The sequence below is a fragment of the Lonchura striata genome, chromosome 5 (assembly GCF_046129695.1).
Source record: "Lonchura striata isolate bLonStr1 chromosome 5, bLonStr1.mat, whole genome shotgun sequence".
NCBI lineage: Eukaryota > Metazoa > Chordata > Aves > Passeriformes > Estrildidae > Lonchura > Lonchura striata.
In genome coordinates, this window is record NC_134607.1 from 7662864 (window position 1) to 7685545 (window position 22682).

Consider the following 22682-nt stretch of genomic DNA (forward strand, 5'->3'; position numbering starts at 1 on the left):
CTTTAAGCTCTGCAAGCTGACTTGATCCACTTTGTCCCTCAGTAGCTTGTGCCACTTGTCGTGTGGGGCTCCACACTGCAGCTTTCCATTTTTGGCTACTGCCTATGATTCGGCAGGAACCATCCGTAAAAAGGGCATATTGTCTTTCAGTTTCTGGTAGCTCATTATATGGTGGGGCCTCTTCAGCACGTGCCACTTGCTCCTCTTCTTCAGAAGACAATCTAAAAGTCTCCCCCTCAGGCCAGTTTGTTATAATTTCCAGAATCCCAGGGCGATTCGGATTTCTAATACGGGCACGCTGAGTGATGAGGGCAATCCATTTACTCCATGTGGCATCAGTGGCATGATGTGTAGAAGGAACCTTTCCTTTAAACATCTACCCCAGCATTGGTAGTCGGGGTGCCAGAAGCAGCTGTGTTTCAGTGCCAATTACTTCTGAGGCAGCTTGAACTCCTTCATAGGCAGCCAAGATTTCTTTCTCTGTGGGAGTGTAGTTTGCTTCAGAGCCTTTGTAGCTCCGGCTCTAAAATCTCAGTGGTCGACCCCGAGTCTCCCCAGGCACTTTCTGCCAAAGGCTCCAGGACAAACCATGGTTCCCAGCTGCAGAGTAGAGTACGTTCTTGACCTCTGGTCCTGTCCTAACTGGGCCAAGGGCTACAGCATGAGCTATCTCCTGCTTGATCTGAGTGAAGGCTTGTTGCTGCTCAGGGCCCCAGTGGAAATCATTCTTTTTTTCGGGTGACCAGGTAGAGAGGGCTCACAATCTGGCTGTACTCGGGAATGTGCATCCTCTAAAAGCCTATGGCACCTAGGAAAGCTTGTGTCTCCTTCTTGTTGGTAGGTGGAGACATAGCGGTGATCTTGTCGATTATTTCTGTCGGGATCTGACGACGTCCATCTTGCTACTTGACTCTTAGAAACTGAATTTCTTGAGCTGGTCCCTTAACCTTGCTTCGTTTAATGGCAAAACCAGCTTTCAGTAAAATCTGGATAATTTTTTCTTTCTTTTCGAAGACTTCCTCTGCTGTGTTCCCCCACACAATGATGTCATCGATATACTGTAGATGTTTGGGAGCCTCGTTCTTTTCCAGTGCAGCCTGGATCAGTCCATGGCAGATGGTGGGACTGTGTTTCTACCCCTGGGGCAGTCAGTTCTAGGTGTACTGCACTCCCTTCCAGGTGAAGGCAAACTGAGGTTTGCATTCCGTTGCCAAAGGAATGGAGAAGAAGGCATTTGCAATATCAATGGTCGCATACCACTTTGCTGCCTTGGACTCCAGCTCGTACTGAAGCTCCAACATGTCTGGCATGGCAGCGCTCAGTGGTGGTGTAACCTCATTCAGGCCGCGGTAGTCCACCGTCAGTCTCCATTCCCCACTGGACTTGCGTACTGGCCATATAGGGCTGTTGAAAGGTGAATGGGCCTTGCTGACCACCCCTTGGCTCTCTAATTTACGAATCATCTCATGGATGGGGGTTACAGAGTCTCTGCTGGTACGATATTGCCGACGGTGCACTGTTGTTATGGCAATTGGTATCTGCTGTTCTTTAACTCTCAGCAGTCCCACAGCAGAAGGGTAATCTGAGAGACTAGGCAAGGTATTTAGTTTCCGGATGTCTTCTGTCTCTACAGCAGCTATCCCAAAAGCCCAGCGATGTCCTTTTGGGTCTTTGAAATATCTATTTCTGAGACAGTCTATGCCAAGGATGCATGGGGCCTTTGGACCAGTCACGATGGGGTGTTTCTGCCACCCGTTCTCAGTTAAACTCACTTCAGCCTCTAATACAGTAAGCTGCTGGGATCCTCCTGTTACCCCAGAAATAGAAATTGATTCTTCTCCTACATATCTTGATGGCATCAGGGTACATTGGGCACCGGTGTCAACTAAAGCTGTATATTTTTGTGGTTCAGATGTGCTAGGCTATTGAATCCACACGGTCTAATAGATCTGATTGTCCCTGTCCTCTACCTGGCTAGAGGCAGGGCCCCTCTATTCTTGGTCATGGTACACGTTGCTCTCTTCTGGTAAATAGGTTCTTGAGGTTCCTTCAAGAGGATCAGTTATATCATTATTCTTATATTGTCTGTAACTCTGTGTTTGAGAGACTGGAGCAGCATTGACTCTTTTTGTGTTAGGTGTTCTTTTTAGTTCACGTACTCGGGCTGCTAAGGAAGAGGTGGGTTTTCTATCCCACTTCCTCATGTCTTCTCCATGCTCCTGAAGAAAAAAACCAGAGGTTTCCTCGTTGAGTGTATCCTCTCTCTTTGGCTTGGGAGCGCTGGCTCCTAATGGCAGAGATTCTTCTTGGTTTTGGTGAAATATGGTAGCCTTCTTCCTTAAGTTCCTTTTTTAGTTTCTTATGACTCTCTTTAATCAAGTCCTGGACTTGCTCAGCCAACCTTGTTTCCACGGATGAGACATGGGTATGAAATGGGGCGGTGACCGTATCCTCGTAAATTCTTAATTTATTGGCTAAGACGCCCACCCTGTCCTCGCCTTCTCTCCACTGCAGTGTTGCCAGGTAATGAGAGTACATCTCTGGTCCAAGCCGTGCAAATCGCAACCACATTTGTGATGTGCACTGGACACAGTCTGGACTCTTAGGAAATCTCTCATTTACTGCGAAAATTATCTCCAACACAGCCAATTTTCTCAGGCATTGGATACCTTGTTCCATGGTATTCCATTTTCCTGGAGGTCTTCTTTACAAAGGTATCTGTCCCTCACACTTGCGAGCAGTCGCCGCCAGAGGCTGAGAGTTTCCTGGGTTCTCCCAATCCCCTGGTCAATGACCACATCCCGGGATAGTGATCCCAGTTGTCTGGCCTCACTTCCATCCAGAATGGTGTCATTGGCTGCTGTCATTGGCTGCAGCGTCCCAGATGCGGAGAAGCCAGGTCAGGATGGACTCATTTGTCTGGCGGGTGAATTCTCTCCGCAGGTCACATAGCTCACCCAGGGATAGAGAGCGAGTGATGATCTCTGGTTCCGTCTCTTCCGCTGGGTGCGAGGGTCCTGCAGTGTCCTCATCAGTCACTATGCGGACTGATTTGCTCCTCGATTTCTTCTTCTGAACGGGGGCAACTACTATGGGTTCAGGCTGCTCTGGTTTGGTGATGGTTTGTGTGGAGATGCTGATGGCGCTTTCAGTTCCTTCCTCCTCTGTGCCGGTCTGTGTAGACATAGACACTTTTGCTTTGCTTTTTGTTTTTTCCTCCATTACAGTCTGCCTAGACACGGACACTGTTGTTTTCCTTTTGGTTTCTTCTTTCTCTATGGCAGCCTGTGTTGACATGGATGCTGTTGTGGTATTCTGTACAGGCACGGACACTGCTGCTTTCCTTCTTGTTTCTTCTTCCTCAAGAAGACGCTGCACCACACTATGTATGTTTTGCTGCACCACACTATGTAGTGTTTTGTTTCTAAGCATGTTGCAGATTGTGCACAGAAGGCAAAGAAGAACTAACAACAACATTATGCTGTCCTTGGCATCCAGAGGGAACTTAACATTTTCAAAAGCTGCTGTGTCAAGCCTGAAAGGTTTGAAAACATCAATCTTTACCCCTCCCCCCAGGGGCTGGGTGAGGTTGCTGAGGCCCCAAACATAGCAGCCTAGATTAGGACAAGCAAACAGAATTGAGTACATATTCCAAATCATGTTCATTGCCTCAGAGGTCATAATGCAATAGACATAGTAGACCAATAAAGCAATTCTCATACCATACCCTGGTCTACACATGAGCATTACAATTGCCAAATAATTCCCCACATTCGGGAAAATATAGAGAGCTAGGTATAAGACCCAAAAAAGCATGTTAAGCATCATAGTGAAGAGGTACCCTCTACAATACAAGATTGTAATTCTGACTTCTCTCAGTAATTTCTTGCCCCACATTGGGCGCCAAAAATATGTCCTGGTTTGAAAGCAAAACCAGTGAGAGACTCTAAGTCAGAAATACAATTTATTGGGAAAAGGGGAAAAGGACAAAAATACATGCAATAATACAAAGGGAAAGGCTACTGACAAAGTCAGAATACAACCTGGCCAGCGTGCTGGTAGCAGTCTGAATTGGAGTAGCTGCAGTCTTCTTGGGATGGCAGATGTAGTTGCTGTGTCTTCTCAGAGAACCTGTGGAAAGGCTCTCCTCTGTGTAGAAATCTCCAGTTTTATCCAGGTGGGAATGCCTTGCTCCTCTCCTTGGGCAGAGCATTTCACAATGGGTCATTATGAGTCACAAGGTGTGTCCTTAATCACCTCCTCCTCCTGGACGGTGTTATCTCTCAGGCATTGATGGGGCCATTAACAACAGATAAGGAAAAGTGCCCCAAGGCAACTTCTATTCAGATGGGAATTGGATAAACTTTTTTTTTTTAAACTTAGACAGAGACCAAGCCCACCTGACTACGCCCACCTTTCAGGGAGTTGAAAGGTGTAAGTTATATAAAATAAGGTCACCTCTGAGTCGCCTTTTCTCCAGGCTGAGCAGCCCCAGCTCCCTCAGTCGTTCCTCACAGGGCTTGTGTCCCAAGCCTTTCAGCTGCCTTTTTGCCCAGCAGGCAGGGATGCAGCTGGAACAAGAAGGGTGAAGGTAATCAATAGAGAATTCAGGCTTGGGACAACTGGTTAAGGGCTGAGGAGCATAAGCAGTCTTCTTCTGTGTCATTCCAGTAGCAGGGAATGAAGAGGGAAGGAACAGGAAGAGCCAGCAGATCAATCCCTGGCCCTGAGCCTGGTGGCACCAGCAGGATTTGGGGGTTTTGATCTTGGTTTCATTTACACAGCTGCAGATCTGCTGGTGAGAGACAGGGGAAGTCTCAGAGAGGGAAAAGGATCTTTGCAAAGAGTTCGCAGAGATCACTGAACAAGCTTTGAAGTAGATTTGAAGGGGGGGAGGAGATAAAAGCTCCCTAGAGATATGACTGAAGACAGCACACCAGTTTTGAGGGATGGTATGCTAGCGAGGTCCTTCCACCTGCAGATCACAGAGGCAGGGCATGGAGATCCATGCAGCAGCAGAGACACATGGGTTATCACATGTGGGAAATCACAGGAGTGCCTGAGAACAGCACACAGGAACTGGGGCTTCTTCCCTGCCAAACATGGTGGGAACAACAGCTCCAGTGCACCTAGACCACTGCACAAGGCATAGGCAGTGAACAGGAGGAGCTGGAAGACGTGGTGCAGCAGGAAAACTCCTTGGAAGGAGAGAAGAAGGAGAGGAGAAGGAGAGGAGAATAAGGATAGGAGAAGAAGAAGGAGAGGAGAAGAAGGAGAGAAGAAGAAGAAGGAGAGGAGAAGAAGGAGAGAAGAAGGAGAACACCTCTCCAGGAGAGGTGGTAGGGTAGCCCTGTATGTGGCAATGGGGATGTTCGGAACATGCAGTGCCAGGTTAACAGTTGGGTTTGATGAATTTAGATGTCTTCTCCAACCTAATAGATCTGTGTGTTCTACAAATCTAGGTGGCTTCTGCTTTACAAGAGGATTACAAAATAAGCTTTAAACTTGATTTAATGTCTTTCCTTTAATTAAATACCTAGACAGACTCTATTTCATATTCAATTTGTGCAGAAAGCTGAATTCTACAAAGCTGCAGTGAATGCAGGAAGAAGCCTTTAGATGAAGGAAGGAAATAACCTTCTAGAAAAAAACTAGACTAGAAAAAACATCCCCTATCTAATATAACAGACTGATGGCTGCGGGGGTATGATTGCTCTTTAAAATACCCTATAGAGCAGGCTTTTTTATGCTCCAGGATAATGCTGGACTGTTAAAAATGGGGATGGAAATAAGTATAAGCAGGAAATGACCAGATTGCTCCTTACCACTAGAGGAGAGCTGGGGGGAAGGGAGAGGAGGGGAAGGGAAGTAACAGTAAGATAAAGCTTGGATGAAATTTATGAAAGGATTACATAGTGCTCTTTTGCTAGCAGAAGGCAGCCAGGGAACTGACCTTGCTCATAAACTAAATACTGCATTTTCTGTAACCTGAGTAAAAAACAATAATAAGGAAGTTATAGTACTATGAGGGGCCACTTTTGGTTTGCAAATTATCAATATTTTTAAGTAAGACAACAAGCTTTGTAGTATAATGAAGGCTGTAGGATTTGGCTTATAAAATGCAATGGCACCAAAACTGAAAAAAATATTCCAAATAGAAAAAATTACCCACCACAATTACTGAAGCTCATCAGCAACAAAATGAATTGTAAATACATTTCAGAGACTTTTGGTTTATTTTCCCAATTTAGAGAGAATTGCTAGGTTATGATCCTGTGAAATAGCATACTGAAAGGGTTTAGTTTAGATACAGGATAAAAAATGGAAGGTATATATAGGTGTTGATGAGAGCAGATCAAACTATTAAAAGGACTAATGGATGGACATGAATAATAAAAAATAGGAAGTTTTTTCCTGAACTTAAAAAGGCATTTTCTTAAACTATCAAAGCAATGGATGTTGCAGGGATTAAGGTTTAATACTGAGAACCTGGACCACATTTTGTGGATTGGAAAAGGTCTGTATCAGAAATGTTGTGGAAGAAAAAAAAAGTTGGCAAGGCTAAGACGACTTTGCTTGGATTTGAGGGCCTACACAGAGCCAGATGGTACAAAGGAGGCCTGAAAGCAATCTAGAAGGGAATTCAGAAGAAGCATAGGTCTGAGGGCTCTATACTAACTAGGCTTCTGATTACTGAACAACAAAGAGGCATTTCAACTTTTCTTAAGGGAAAAAAGGGGACACAGGTCCTAATACAAAAGAAATATAATTAAATGTGGAGGTGAAGATCCATTATGAAATGTTGATATACACTCTGACCAGCTGAAAACGTCTGGAATGCCAGTGTGGATAGGGAACCCAGCAATATCCCTAAAGGACTAGGCAGGCATTACAATTGAAATGAAGTAAGAAGTCAAGCTGGGGATTTCAAAGAACTTTCTGGAAAAATAACAATCTTATAACTGAGCTGAAAAAATTGTACCTAAACCAGACCCGTGATCAACAAACATAGAAAATTTTATGGCAGTATGAGAAACTTACAAGCAGGGCTAAGTTAAATTCCAATTTTGAGGCAATGGTCAGAAAAGTCTTTTGACATGTTACTGCAACATGGCAGGGAGTATGAATGGGACAGATTCTAAGTAGCTGGCTTCATAGTAGGAGGGGTGATCAGGCAAATAAAAAAGAAAAAAAACACAGAAAATCTTTCTCCAGAGGAGATGAAATGAGATGATTGGAAGAATCACATCAGTTAAAACAGTACTGCCTAATTATTTCCCTAGTAAAGGCAGTTGATACCAAGAGACACCAATCTCTAATTAAAGAGAAATAGGAGGTGTACTTTGAAATACCACCAGGAGAAAAGGCTGACCCAGAAACTGTTCTGTGTCTCTCTGTGACTGCCACCTCAAGTCGGTCCTTTGAGAGCACACAGAAGACATGCTGACCAAAAAAGGTTCATCTACAAGGACTCTGAAAAGCCTGACTTGAAGAAACAAGCAGAGTGCAGCTTCCACATCCATAAACACCTCCCAGGCACTGAAAAACTGAAGCAGAATTTCCAGTGGAAGACACTCCACCATTAGAAACTGGACTGGGACACCCAGCTCATTCTCTTGGGTCAGTTGCTGCTAACATTGTCTTAATATTTAAGTAGAACACTTCCCTTTGGCAACAACAGAACTATGTGTGCCATATTAAAATATCTTGGATTTGTTTCTTTCTGTTCCTATGGTGAGGACTTGCTAAAAATTCCTGGACTTCAGAACTCCAGCAATAATTCCAAAACAAAATATTGGAAGTACATTTTTTCAAATGCCTGTAGCAACAAAAATAGCACCTTGAGCATCCCAGGAATCCACTGCCCAATTGCATAAGTTTTCCACTCTCTTTTTCCCAACTTTAAGACTGTGGGGGGTGGGGGGCGGGGTGGAGAAAGAACATCAGAATCTTGAAAGAAAGGTGCTGTCTATGCAGCCCCAAAGCCAACGGGACACCCCACACATCAAGAGATGAAGGGATTTACTCTGTGACTGGTGCAGGATAAATCAGTGTGCCTTACATGTTCATAGCCCTCAAAGCACTTCCATTTCGGCTTCTAATTTTCCTCCTCTTCCACACTCCACTTGATCCTCAGGAGAAGATGTGCACTGCTCAGGATGAACCTAAACCTGCTGGGGAAGCACATCACCAGAGAGCTGTTGATCCACTGACACAGTGTCCAGCTGCACAGTGTCCTCTGGTGAAGGACACCCAGTGCCTTGTGCTGCTCCAACACCAAGCAGCATCCATCATGGATTACTACTTTAGCAGTAGCTCAAAAGCCAAACCTGGTGTCTGTTTGTAAGACAGGAGGTGGCAGCTACACACAGGAGCCACATGTACATTTTTACAACTCCTATCTAGATGGAAACGATTCAAAATCAACAGGGTGATTTTGTCCAGGGGCTGTTTCTGTGATGAAAATGCAGCCACATTATAATCCCAGCAAAATCACCATTCTGAGACAGAGCTGTCTCAAAAGCAACGCTGGTCCTTGAAGATTCTAATCATTGACTTCAGCTGTTCATCACTTTCACATCCCACAGAGTTGTAAGGAATAGAAAGCAGCACTGCAGCTTCTCTTGTCAGCTAAGCCCCCCTCCTATTCTGCATTTTAATGAAGAATTTAATCTAAAATAATTATTTGCAGATAGTTCACTCAACTCCAACTGTTAATTTAAAAGAAGCAAGCATATGAAGCCCTCCAGGAGTCCTAAAAACACAATCTCAATATACACAGAGTTATTATTTTTAGATACATATAAAAATTGGTCCATGGTAATATGACACAAAAGCTTATTGCCATTCTACATTTCTGTTCATATCCATCACCTAACTTTGAAGATTCAGGTCCCCCTACCATGGATGTGAAAACTGAAAATCCTGTGTGTGGGGTTTGCTCTGAAGCTAAGGGCATGTATGTCAGAACAGAATATGAACTTTCAAAACTGTACATAACAGAAAATCTCTATTTTTTTTTCTTTGATACCAGAATAGACAGTATTTACAATTATATTTTCCTCATTTTTAGAGAAGTGAGCTCTTGTGCTTCAGAAGCAAAGCTACTGGAAACAGAAAGGTTATCTGGATTTCTACCAAAGTACTATCCATGTAGTCTGAAAAGAGATTACATGTTTTAAATCACTACCTTGGTAGCTGGTTTTTAATATAGCCCCAGCTCTGCTTGGGGAGATTTTTTCCTGGCTTCACTTTTCCATCTAGAGCTTTTTTTGCCTCCTCATGAATTTTATGTGTTTGTAGGGGGAGGTGCAGGGGCAGAACAAAGATTATCTCCAAGGATGAGGGCTCCATAAGCCCTCCACGTAACCCATTCCAGTGCTTGGTCACCCTTAGATTAAACAAGTTCCTGCCTATTTTTAAACTGGAATTCCTGTATTTTAGCCTGTACCCACTGGCTCTCATCCAGTGGCACCCCTGAGAAGAGTCTGGCTCCATCTCCTTCACTCTCACACCAGGTATTCATACACATTCACAAGATCCTCTTGAACTTTCTCTCTTCAAGGCTGAGCAGTCCCACCTCTCTCAGCCTCCCCTCACAGGACAGATGCTCCAGCCCCTTAATCCCTTCTGTGGTCCTGTTTTGGACACACTCCAGTATTTCTGTGTCTTGTTCTGCAGAGCACAGACCTGTGCCCAGCACTCCAGGTGTGTCTCACTGGTGCTGAGCTGAACCAAAGGATCACCTCCCTCAGCCTGCTGGCAATTCCCAGGGCAGCAATTCCCAGCATGATGCTGTTGGCTTTCTTTGCCACAAGGACATGCTTGGTGCCCACCAGGACCTCCAAGGTCCTCCTGTGCCAAGCTGTTCCCCAGCCAGTCAGCCCTTGTCTGTGCTGGTGCCTGCAGTTACATCTCCTGAGGTGTGGGAGGAATTTTTCCCTCGTGTTGAGCTGAACAAAGCTCCTGTTGGCCCCCTGCTCCGCCTGTCCCCCCGAATGGCAGCACCACCACGCCCTGGAGCAGCCACTCCCCCTGGTTCTGTAACACCTGCACATTTCCTAAGGGTGCAGCCTGTCCATCATTTGTTATTAACAAATACACCTTTCTCATACTAAATGTTGGGGTTTTTTTTCACTTTTTTTGCAGTTCAGATGCCTCTATATCTCCTCTAAGGGCTTGTCTATTCACCATTTCTAGTAGTTTTTCTAGTCCTGCATAAAGACCAGCAACTTAATAATTATGAACTCTAGATTCAACACCTTATAATCTCCAGCCTTCCTTTATGGACTGTAAGTATTCATACTGCTCTTGTCACATTCAAGGTTATCCAGGAATTGAAAATGGAGCAATGCAGAGCCATTACACAATGAACCTTTGATCTCTAAAATCCAACCCAACATGAAATTTTCTTTTTTATTACTCGACTTTAAGATTTACCCCAGCTCTAGCTTATTCAAAAATCCCAGGAGGCTGCTCCAATAACTCACTTTGAAATTTTGAACACTGATCCGTCAGACACAGAACAAAATTATAGCTTACTACTGAAGTAAAGAAAAAGAACATCTGCTGTTGAGAGCAGAGCTGATCAGCTGTGAGCATTTCCACTGGGGAACTCATAAAATGAGCTGCTAGAGAATTCACCATGTTTTCTTGTAAGGAAAGAACAATAGGAAATTTCACTTACTCTTTTAAACTATCCCAGAGAACAGCAGTTAAAGCACACATATCTGCCTCAGTATGGACACAAAACTCAAGGGGGAAAAAAAAGCCAAAACAACCAGTATTAATAAAAATGCTTTTAAAATTAATTTTCCATTATAGAGGGAAATCAGCCAGTTCATTTTGTCCTCATTAACAAAGACATCTTCCAACAACAATGGCATTGTGGAAACTCAGTAAGGAAAGTCAGGGCAGCCCCCATCCCCCAGTGATGCTGCTATTAACATGCCAGTGGAAGCACACTGGCTGAAGACTAGGAATAAGCCCTGCTCAGTAAAAAATGAAATTTATTAATCACATTCATTCCATAACTGGGTTCACCTCTGAACAGAGGAAGCTTAAGGTTTGCAATATTTGTGTTAAAAAAATGTGCTTGGGAAAGTAAAAAATACCTGGAATGCACATTTGCAGTAAGTGAAATTTAAGGTGATATAGGAAATTTAAAAAGCACCTTGTGGCACTACTCTCAGCTTTGCATAGTTATAAGGAACTAAAATGTAGTCTTCTATCATCACAAAAGCCCCAGTGCTACTTAATTTTAATGTGGGCTGTATTTTTTTTCATTACAAAGCACCTGAATGTATCAGTCATTATTAATTTAGCCATCCCTCCCTTCCTAAGACCCTGCTTGCAGTTGCTTAAAACTTATTCAAAACTGAACTTTTGCACTGACATTTCCCCTTGCAACAGTCAGCCTGTATTTGGAAAATTTTATCCAGCACAGGCATTTCCAGGAGACTAAGGGACACTGTTTTACTAATTTTTAACTACTCACCCCTTTTGAGGTGCCCCACTCTGGTCTCAGAACATTCTCAGTGTAGCTTTTGTTTCAGAGACTGGCATAGAGATGCCTCTATTTTGGCAATTCAGAGAATTTGCAAGCTGAAAACCTGCAGAGAATCCTAGCTCATGCTAAAGCAGAGGACTTGAATTTCAGGGGATTAAACCCTCTGAAAGTCTGTAAGTTTATGGGTCTTAAAGGTAGCCAGAAACTTTAACCATCAGATGCCAACAAATTTCACATCCCCATAAATCCAGCAAACAAATTTTTCTTAAGTTTGCAACTAGAAAGCAAAACAAAAAAATCCAAACCAAACAAACAACCCTCAAACCAATAAAAACAAACAAACAAAACCCCCACACAACCCCTAAAAAAGCACATTAACAAAAATATCTTAACCTGAAGACTTTAAGACTCTAAATTTATAAAAAGCAACTGAGAAATAAAAGCTTTAGTCAGAAAATCACACCATATAAAACTCAGGGTTCTGAAAACAAACAAGTTAACAAAATTATGAAAACTGCTAAAAATTAAATTATGAAAACTGCCAGGAAGAGAGGAAAATGTAGGGAGAGTCAGGGGTGTTTCAGGAGTCTGATCACCCTAATGGAAAAAAATCTCTTTCCTCTGCTCCAAATGGTGACAGTTCACAATCCTATCTTCTCCTTGCAAGTGCCACAGGCAATCCATATCTGCACCACACCAGCAGACATGCACTCCCAAGCCTGAGGAAAAGAAGCTTGGGGAAGAAAAAAAAAAAGGGAAAGAAAAGGACAATTATCAGCTTCTGCCATGATCTCTGCTTTTCAAAATATCGAGACAAATGGCACTGTGCCAAACTTTTTTTACTCCTCCTATGCTGCCTCTTCAAGGAGTCATTTCACCAGCATGTTCCAGTTTGCATTTCAGTGCTGATTCCTTTTCCAAACTGCACTGATCTGCAGCATGGCTATGATCCTACAAATTGCAACCTTCCAGAACTGGAACTTGCTCACTGATTAAAGTAAAATACAATTTGAGTGCTGTCAGCAAGCTTCTTTGTCACACAACTGGACTGCCTGACCAGCACCAGGACTTGCACTGCAAACCTGGGAGGAATAAAGGTGGAGAAGGGTTTTGAAGAAGAATGGCAACACTTCTGGGAATCTGTGTTGAGCTCCTGTTTAGATATGAAGAATAGTGACAAGACAGACTGAAAGTCATTACTGAGCTTCCAATCCACTCCTGTCCGTCATTGTGAGACAGAAATCAAGAGCAGAGAGGATTCTCAGGGTGGCTGACACCATTTCAAAGGTTTTCCTCCATCCTAGGGGTGAGTGATGGATGTGGAAGGTTGCAGGAGGTTTGCCCACATCATCAGGCCACAGCTGCCAGTAGGACAGGTCCTGTCTGACCTCAGAGCAGTAGGGCAGGAAGCCTGCAGGACAAAAAGAAATGGTCCCCCAGTCCCAGAGAGTGCCTGTGCCTCAACTCCTCATTCCAAGAGAAACAAGGACAAATCTGAGGCAGATTATTTCTGTGAGATAGCTTTCTACTCTGTATCACTCATCTGCTGCATTAGAAAGCAAGGAAGAATTTCCTAGGTCGTTTCTTAATCCCAGGCTCAGCTTCCTGCACCTTTCCTGCTGTGCAAAAGCAGCTCGCCTCCCCCAGCCCCATATTCCAACCAGCCCACAACCCTGCCACGAGGCCTCTTTTTCATAACATCCCAAACCCTGAAAATCTCTGCTCTGCCACTAAAGCTTCAAAAGCTTGTCTGATGAATGAAAGGATCATGTAAGGTTTTATTAACAATAAAGAACTGTGAAGACCCACAAAAACATTCTTAACAGGAAACCTAATTTTTTTTTTTAAATTGTAAACTGTTTCAGGTGAAGTAGAAGGGATTTGGTTGGGTGCAAGGATCACTGCATGGATGTGTCTCAGCAGGACCCTGCTCTGTACTGAATACACAGTGAATATGGAGGCTGCATGATGCAATGTTATATGAAACCCAGGAAATTCCTTGGTTTATCATTTTGCAGTTATGACTCAGGATCAGTTCATTTGCTGCTGAGCACCCTTCCACAAACCCTGTGGAAGTTTGTCCCACCTACCACATCAATGGTAAGGAACAGGATATTGCACTGTGCATGCAAACTGCCTTAGGCACAGCTGTGATGTAAATCACTGGCAGGTAAGGGAAGCATCATTTCATGGGTTTTACACCAATCCATCACAATCTAATGCTGCAGAAGCATTACCACTGCTCACACTGCTGTAAGCATTAATTCCTATCTAAAAAAAATATTACTGCTTTTATTGAACTGCATCGTACATTCCTTTCAAATATCCACAGCTATAAAAATATATGTAAATACATGACTATCTAAAAAATATATAAAAATATATAAAGTATATAAACCCCTGTAGCAACTATTGGTCATGTTCTTCTTACATCATTGTGGAAATTTAGTTTGTGTTTTTAAGTTCACAGCCACCAACAAAACAATTAGAAGTTTTCACCATGGGAAAATGTGGGAAGATTTTTCCTGTCTTAGGACCAGTATCAAAACCAACTTATGCTCAAAGGCTACAGCTCATTAAGTTTATAGGGAATAACAGGTAGGTGGAAATACTCAACAGCATTACAGCAAATATTTGGCACCTCTAGCTCATCTGGCTACCACAACATTTTAAATCCATATCCTTTCAGTGAAAGCATTCTCAGTTGCAGTTCTCAGGAATAAAAAATTAGGATGGGTCTAAGAAACAAGATCCTCAGGCACATACACATACACCAAATAAAACCAACATAGAATTACTCCCCAAACCCCTGTACTGAAACTTCAGAGATGGCTTTCAAGCAATCTGAACAGCTGGATGGACAAGAAAGAAAAGCATTCACAAATTCTTTCCTTACTTATATAAAAGTAACTCCTTCTGAAATTATTGACAAAGCCATTCAAGATTAAAGAACTAAGAAATATTACGATTTGCTAAATAGAGGCAACTAGATAGTATTTAATTTATCATTATTTAGCTTAAATTTACCCATGCAGAACATCCCCAGGATAAAGATGAACAGGAAGATCAGACATTTTTCATCAACCAAAACAAAAGAGATCTAAATCAGGGTTCCCAGTTAAATCTACTTTCCTCACTCTTTCATACCCATAAAATACAAAACAATGAGCAGAAAATTCCTTTGTCATACCAGAGCCTGGAAACCATGGAGACCTCTGTGATGTAGTGTCTGAGAGCATAAACAATGCTCAAAAGATCAAAACTGAAATTATATAACAACCTAGCTCTAAAAAATCCCCCAAACCAACAACCTCCAACTATATTTTCTATAGACATCATAACCACTCTTGGTTTTTCTCTACCCTTACTTCTCAGGCTGCTCAGCCTTGCCTAAACAGCTCTGGGTGTCATTTAATTGCATGCAGAGTATGCAAAATGAGGAAAAAAAAATCACTCTATGATTAAAAAAACCCCAGAAAATATGTTCAAATAGAGTATCAAACTTGACTGTGGACTTACAGCTTCCACTTTCTTAAAAGTCAGACCTGCCACATCATTTTACACTAGGAACAAGATCAAGCCAAATATCCCAATTTTGCAGTTTGATTTTATCTCCTTCCTTTACTTTTTTTTTTGTTTGTTTTGTTTTGTTTTTTTTTTGTTTTAATTTTAGGTGGCAAAAGCCCATTTGGAGAGGTTTTGTTATTTGTTAACACAAATATATTTTATCTACTCTGAGCAGAGAAGCAACCTACAGTGTTACTGCTTACCTGTCAAAACATAAAGTCATTTTGTCGAGGTCAGCCTAGAACACTATAAGAGATTGCATCCCTTTAAGGACTAAAGAATGGATTTGCACCAAAAGGCAGGGGTGCTACTTTTATACAATAGCTTGTGAACAGGACCAGCCTAAAACACTCAGAAAGTTGCCTCTTTGGGGCTGTCATCTTGCACAGTAATTGCATTCATCTAGTCCTTACAGACTCAAACTATGCTCAAGTGTTTCCCTGCATCACTTTCTGAATCTCCCTCTCCCAGAGTGGCAGATGGGTCAGGGAAATTCCCTTTCCTCTTTTAAAACCCTGCAGAGGGCTTGAGGGACTGATGGTGGAACTGATGCACAGCTCAGTGCAGCTTTGCACACCTCAAACCTAAGTGAGGAATATTTATTTTTCCACAAACTGTGTTACAATAGAATGTATGATGCAATGCAACATTAGGGTTAGAATGATTCAAAGGAAATGCTGGAAAAGTGAGGCTGAAAACCAGCTTTCCTTCGAAATAACATTAGTGTCTCTGCATCTTCTTAACAGAAACAAGATCCCAAATTATTCACTTCCTAACAGAGCATTTATTTATGCTTTTTTTCTGTGAAATTTAAAAATGCTGGGCTGATCTGGATCAATTCAATTCCTTTCAGTACAATAAAACTGTATTAATCAACAGTGCCTTATTTTATTGTGACTAATAATGTGACAGCATGGTTTTGTTTTTTTTTGACAAACAATATTTCTGAGATCTCTAAAAGTTCCAAGTGGCATTATTTATCTTTAAAATCTACATAAATTATGGTATGTGATCTTTCCTGCCCTTCTCCCTCTTAATAAAAATGCACAGGAAGATGCTTCTCAAAAACTGGCATTTCTGTTGTTCTTCCTGTCAAACAATTGTCTCTTTACTACAGATAAAGACTACCATTCATATAAATCAACTGTTTTATAAATGGAAAACTGAAATGGAATTATGATTGAGAAGAGAGTGGAGCTGTTAGCTCACCAATATTATTTCTGTAATTATTTCTTTTATTATCTGTATATCCCAAGCAAAGTATTGAACAAAAAAATAAGAGAATCTTGGAGTGCCCAGAGCAAGAAGTAGTAAATATACTAATCACACTGCCATTCATCACATCTTAGTCCTGAGTCTGGTGACAGTATTTGCTTTTCCCAGCAGATGTTTACATAGGTTCTGTTTGCATCTGCTTTACTCTCATCTTGGTTAGCACACTTGGAATGACACATCAACCAAGAGGACTCTAAAAATGCCTCAGTGACCCCATACACACAGATGTATGTAAGATATGAAAGATATGAAACACTAAAAAGTCACGCACCAACCCATCGACAGTAGACTACAATTTCCCTTAGCCATTCAGTTTAAAATACCCCTAAAGCCTTTAGAAAAGTCTCATTTTTGAGACAGGGAGACTTTTTTGGTTAAATGCATCTACATTAGTGGGCTGCCATGGCATCTCCACCTTCACAAGCACATGCCCTTGCAAAATCAGCTTTACCAACGTTTTGCAGCATTCAGCTTGGAAACGACAAACAACGAGCAGCTGGCTCTCCCTGTGTCCAGAGAACCCCTACACCCCCGTTAGGTCACTGAAATTCTCTTTACAGTGGCACACTGAGACACAACAGATTCCCAGAGCACAGTACCTGGTCAGCAGCGGGAATGGACTCCCACCTGCGCTTCAGCAAGTACAGGGATTTCCGGCTCATCCTCCTGAATCTGCTCTAGAGGCTTTGCCAGACTTGACAAAAAGGCTTCTTGTCCCAAACCAGCGGCAAGAGCCTTAATTCTCACTCCTGCTCTTCATTGTAGAACGGCAGAGCTCCCCGAAGCACTCAAGTTTGTGTGAGCTGTGAGGTGGAGAGTGGTCAGAGCCCAGCTCCTGCTGCTCCTCTAAAGCATCTGTTCCTTGCAGTGCCACAGCAAGAGGCTGAGGCAGCAAGCAGCCACCAGCCACCTCGCAGGAAGGAGCCTGGAGTAGGTAGAACAACACCAGACACACTCAATCTGAAAATAGCTGTTGCTTAGGAACTGGAGGGGTAAAACGCAGCACCTCGGATGTATAATTGAAAGCTTTTATAGTTAAAGAGAATTAAAAAGGCTGGACCCGTGTTTCTCTCTCCATCATCGTGCTTTTGCAGCACTGGAGGAAGGATTGCTCGATTTCACTGAGTCTGGGGCTACGCCTACATCTCCAGCAAGCCAAACAAGTCTTGATGACAGAGCAGCAAATTACTCCCACACATCCAGGAGCCCTCATAAAAACGTGTGCACAAAGTGTGCTATGGGTCCCACCTGAAAGATCTCAGCAGCATCAAGCACTGTGTTCTAGTACAATGATTAAAGGGCAATTTGCATATTTTTTCTGCAGAGCAATAATATTCCAAGGATGAATTCTGCTACTTACACTTTCTTGTGGCACGTGCCAACATTACAAACGGGATGGATATTTTCCCCTCACATGATGTGGTTCGACAGATTGCATGTATATATTCGAGAATCATTTCCTTAGGTGGATTAAATATTCCTGAACACCTCGGAATGTCTCATTTGGAACTCAGTTTTGAAGTTTTATGCCTAAATTCTTAGTGCTAACACGTATTAATCTTTAAAGTTAAGCATGAAATGTAATGAAATTCACTTTGCTCTTCCTGCTTAATTTCAAATCCATAAATTCCCAGCACAAAGCACTTACAGCAAGCAGCACTGACTTCAGGGATGAAAAAATAAAGAAAAAAAAAAAGAGCAAGTATGTACCAGGAACTCCCTGCTCTTTGTAAGGCAACCTATAATTCAATCCAATTACAGCAGCCTTAATAGTATAATTATTCTAAGAGAAAAGGAATCCTACAACATACATACACATACATGTGGTAAGTCTCAAAAGGGGAGTGCAGTGGTGGTCATGAGCAAGTTAAATACTGTAAAGACAGCTTTTTGCTTGTGCCATTAACATTCTATTGAATTGCAGATGCCTATCATGAGACAAAGTGCTGCAAACAGAAATTCCCATAGGCCTCAGTGCATTTCACTTGAGATCCATCTCTACCTGGAACTCCAGCACTTTGCATTTCACTCCCACGTGCGGGAAAGGAACATGTTTTCCAAGTGAGCCATTAAGAAGTATGACATGCACTGTAGCAGCTTCCCCTCATGTTTCAACACATGCCATAGAAAACCTACTAGCTCTCAAAAAAAAAACAAACCACCCTTCACTGCATCAGAGCTTTTTTTAATGAGTCTTGATAGAGTAACTTCAGGAGCTTGTATGTGGATTTTAGTTTTACATTATGGTAAACCAGTGATTTCACTTCATTTTTTTTTTCCTTTCTAGGTTTTAAGGTATTTAAGTATACCTAACACATCACTCACCTTAATTTTTTAGCAAGATCTTGTTTTTTTACAACAGGTGCATTTTTTAAAGGACACAAATTGGCAACGATGTAACTGAATCACAAAAGGATTAAAAAAAGTCTTTTCTATTCTGCAAAAAATCAGAACCTCCTTAATTTCTCCTACCCTTTTAAGGAAATTAATTTTATTAGGTTTAATGCTATTCCTATCTAGAAATTTTTCAGAGTCATGTAAAAGAGAGAATCTAAAGCTACAGTGGAATAACTGAGGCATATTTACTTCTCTCTAATGAAACTTCTTTCCTTTTCTTCCTTGGTTTTTGTGTCTGGGCACTAGGATAACACAAGGTAATAAGAAAGGCTGGGTCATTTTGGGACTCTTCATCAGGAACTGTAGTGAGAGAGCAAGGGGCAATGTCTTCAAACTGCCACTGAGGTAGGTTTAGATTAAATGTCAGGTAGAAATTATTTTCTGTCAGGGTGCTGAGGCCCTGGCACAGGGTGCTCAGAGCAGCTGTGGCTGCCCCTGGATCGCTGGCAGTGCCCAAGGCCAGGCTGGACACTGGGCTTGGAGTCACCTGGGATAGTGGAAGGTGTCCCTGCCCATGGCAGAGGGCTGGAACTGGATGATTAACATTCTTCTAACCCAAACTGTTCTATGAGTCTACAGTTTTCTTTTCCCACCTTTTTATAGATCCTTTAATGCTTTTATGACACCTCTGGAGTGTCATTTGTACAAAGTATCCACGTGAAAATCCTTCACCTGAGGTAAAAGCAAGCACAAAAGGCTGGAGCTCCAATAATGTATTTCTGTTCTTCCAGCACTAGAGAGGAAAGGCTATTTTACCCAAGCAGGAAAATTCCTGAACATCAATGCTGGTAGTGATGTCTTGTTTGCAGCAATTGTAACAGATAATTACAAGAGAGAGTTACTACAGATAATTTTGGAATGGATTGTGATACCATTAACACTACTGGCATAATTTCCTTCCACTGACAGGTCAAGAGCAAACCAGTGGCTACACATGGCTTCTCTGCACCTCCCCACACAGTTCCAACACCTTGATCAATAATGAAAGGATTCTTGGTGAGAGAGCCATCCAAGTTTTAACAAATTCGTCAGGTTAAAAAAAAATAAACCAAACAAAACATACCCACACTGTTTGAAATTGCATTGCTTTGATGTCCTGATGGAGACAGCTGAGTAAGAAATGCTTTCTCCATACATCTAATCCATCTTACTGCTGCTGAGAAAAACCTTTCTGTTGGATGACTCAGCTCTGTCTGGATCAACTGTTTGAATTACAGCTCAAAAATTATATTAATGAAAGCTGTCATGGTTTTATGCCTTTTTCCATTGCTCCAAACCCTGAAAATGTCAACAAAATTAACAACTTTGCCAAACTCAAGATGGAAAACTTGCTTGAATGCCTCAAATGTAGCAAAAGCCAAAATCAAACACAAAATACTGAGCAGCTGACCTGTGAGCCTCTGGGTCCTCGTTTGTGATCCCATTCAGAATGCCCCATGAGCTGCAAAACAAAGAAAAGCAGAGCTAAGTGATAAATTGCACTCATTAGTTTAAATGGAAACACTCATGCTTTTATATCCATTACACATTTTTCTTGGAAATAAACAGGTTTGCTTTTATGATTTATCTCACACAGCGTTCAGCTTCATAATAAAGCCATGTAATATTGTACCTTTACATTCAGAACCCAAACACATCTGGCATCACAACTCTGCTCGTGCCAATGAAATTCCCACTGCTATAGATTCAGCTTTAGCCAAATGTTTGATGCTGATCTGGCAAAAGGACAGTTGATATATCAACAAGGAGATTACCAAAACCATTTCATTAATCAGCAATGTACATTTTATATCAGCCATGATAAGTAGCAACAGCTTTAAATCTGTTTCAACGTTGAATCATGGGGTTTTTCATACATCTACTCAGGGATTTCTTCTGGGCATTGTTTGCTCCTATGCACAGAAACATTGCTTAATTCAAATACAAAAAATATGTGAATGAAAGATAGGAGGGTTAGCGTGGCACGCACCGACTTACAGTCATGAACATTTTCCTGCTCGTTTTTCCCAACATTCTTTCCCAAAGGAAATGCCTTCTCCCAGTTTAGAGTAGGCAAGGAGATTTACAACCCACACTTATTGCAGAACATGCTTGCAAAACACTCATTCCAGGACAAGAGATTAAAAATACTTTGCAGAATCAGGAAAACCACATGCATCTCCCATGATGAGGTTTTTTTTATCTTCTTCATTAACTGTTCCTACTTATCCTTTTCTTTCCCAAGGGCTCCTTCTTTTTAAGTTATTATTTACAGCCATCTACCTCTATAACTGGAAACAAACCACATATGCAGAAAGGCATCAAAAATCAGAAACAGAAATGTCACATCACTTTTTTACCTGATACAGCCTTGTGACTGGCCCCCTCATTTTACTGCAATTTTTCCTATTTTCCATGTACTCTTGGTGGAAACACTGGCTCTCCTGGGTTTCCTTGTTTGTTCTCAATTACTGCATGGAGCACAGCTTTAATTTTTTTTTTTAATAAATAACTGGTGTGCAAAAACTACCAAGAGATGCACCTAGCAAAGGTTATGTGCTTCAAAGAGCCTCTGCCAGAGCCCTCCTACCTGTCTTTCCCCTGTGGAGCAAAAAGCCCTCTTCAGTTTTACTTCTTAGCCCCTGTGCCTTGGGAGGAAGTAACTCCTGCATTCTTAATTCTCTTGGCTAAAAAGAAAATTAATTTAGCCTGAGTCTGACCACTGGTGGTTCTCAGGGTGATATCTTTACCTCCATGTTCCTATCAGTGGATTAGCACAAAAAGGAAGCCTCACAGTGAAGAAAGAAGGATTAAAGTTACAGCCTGGCTGTGGCCACTGTGGTTCAGGCTCTACAGACACTTGGCAGCAACACACCACACCTTCAAGCCCAAGGGTAGAATAAAATCGTTTCCCCTGCCAGGTTTTTCATGCCCCTGCTCTCACTGAACTCATAGTCTAATAAATGAGCAATGAAATAGTCGGCTCTCACAATTAAAGAACAAATGTTATGTGTATACTAAGAGAAGTTTTATAAATTTACATTGTTCTCAGGAGATGGCTGGGGCATTTAAGAAAGTCAGCTCATTACTACAGCAACACCTGACCTCCAATCAAGGTCATGGAAAGTAATCACCACCACTAGACAGCAAAGAAAGAGTCAATAGACAAAACTGTAAGAGAGGCCAAAGAGTTAAAAAGCAGAACATCCATTGTGTAGATAACAAAATCCTTTAATAGTAGAGAAAATCCTTTGCTCCCAGAACTGGGTTTATTCTCTCTATTCAGTCTTCTGTTGTAATTTTTGACAAAGTTTTAATAAACCTTTTTAAACTTTTTCAAAGTAAATATAATTTCTCACAATAGCTCACTGAAAAGTGAAAGGTTGATTTCTTACTGCCACCAAAAATGAGAGGTGCACTCACAAGTCTGGCCTGGAATCACTGTTCCCATATGTAGGGATGCTCCCAGTGCAGCCAGTCCCAGGAAAGCTGCCAGGGTGATCACCACTAGCCCTCACACTTAAATCAAGTCCTCTTAAACATTCATTCACCTCTAGGCATCGTCTGCCCATCCTGATCCCTATTCTTGCCTGGTGCTTCACATCTCCTCAGTGAATTTTCAGTCCCACAGCCAACTCCTGCCCTGCTCCACCACTCCTCCTCCTGCCCAGCTTGCAGGTAGCTTTTGTTTCCCCATCCCTAATCCTGTCCCTCCACCATGACTGGGCCATCCTGAGGGGCTGCACAGACTGGATGTTTCAGCAGCAGCCAAGGCTACAGTGAAAAGTGAGTCCAAAGACTGTAACAATTCATCCTTGCTCCATTTACCAGTGTCTAACTACCAACATCACTCACAGAAGAGAAGCCAAGTCACCAGTGAAGCAGTCACAAATTCATTAGAACCAACAGAGAGAGCCCTTCCTTATTTTGTCACCATATTATGAGTAAACTCCTT

General features: G+C 42.1%; 1 protein-coding gene across 2 annotated transcripts in view; it reads right to left on the reverse strand.

Moving 5' to 3' along the window:
* PDE3A (phosphodiesterase 3A) overlaps positions 1–22682 on the reverse strand; it is a 235047-nt gene that overhangs the window by 70188 nt on the left and 142177 nt on the right. Inside the window, exon 2 of one of the 2 annotated variants that reach the window (XM_077783258.1) lies at positions 20139–20189. In XM_077783258.1, the coding sequence (XP_077639384.1) occupies positions 20139–20189 (51 nt within the window). The other variant, XM_021535129.3, reaches the window with a different exon arrangement.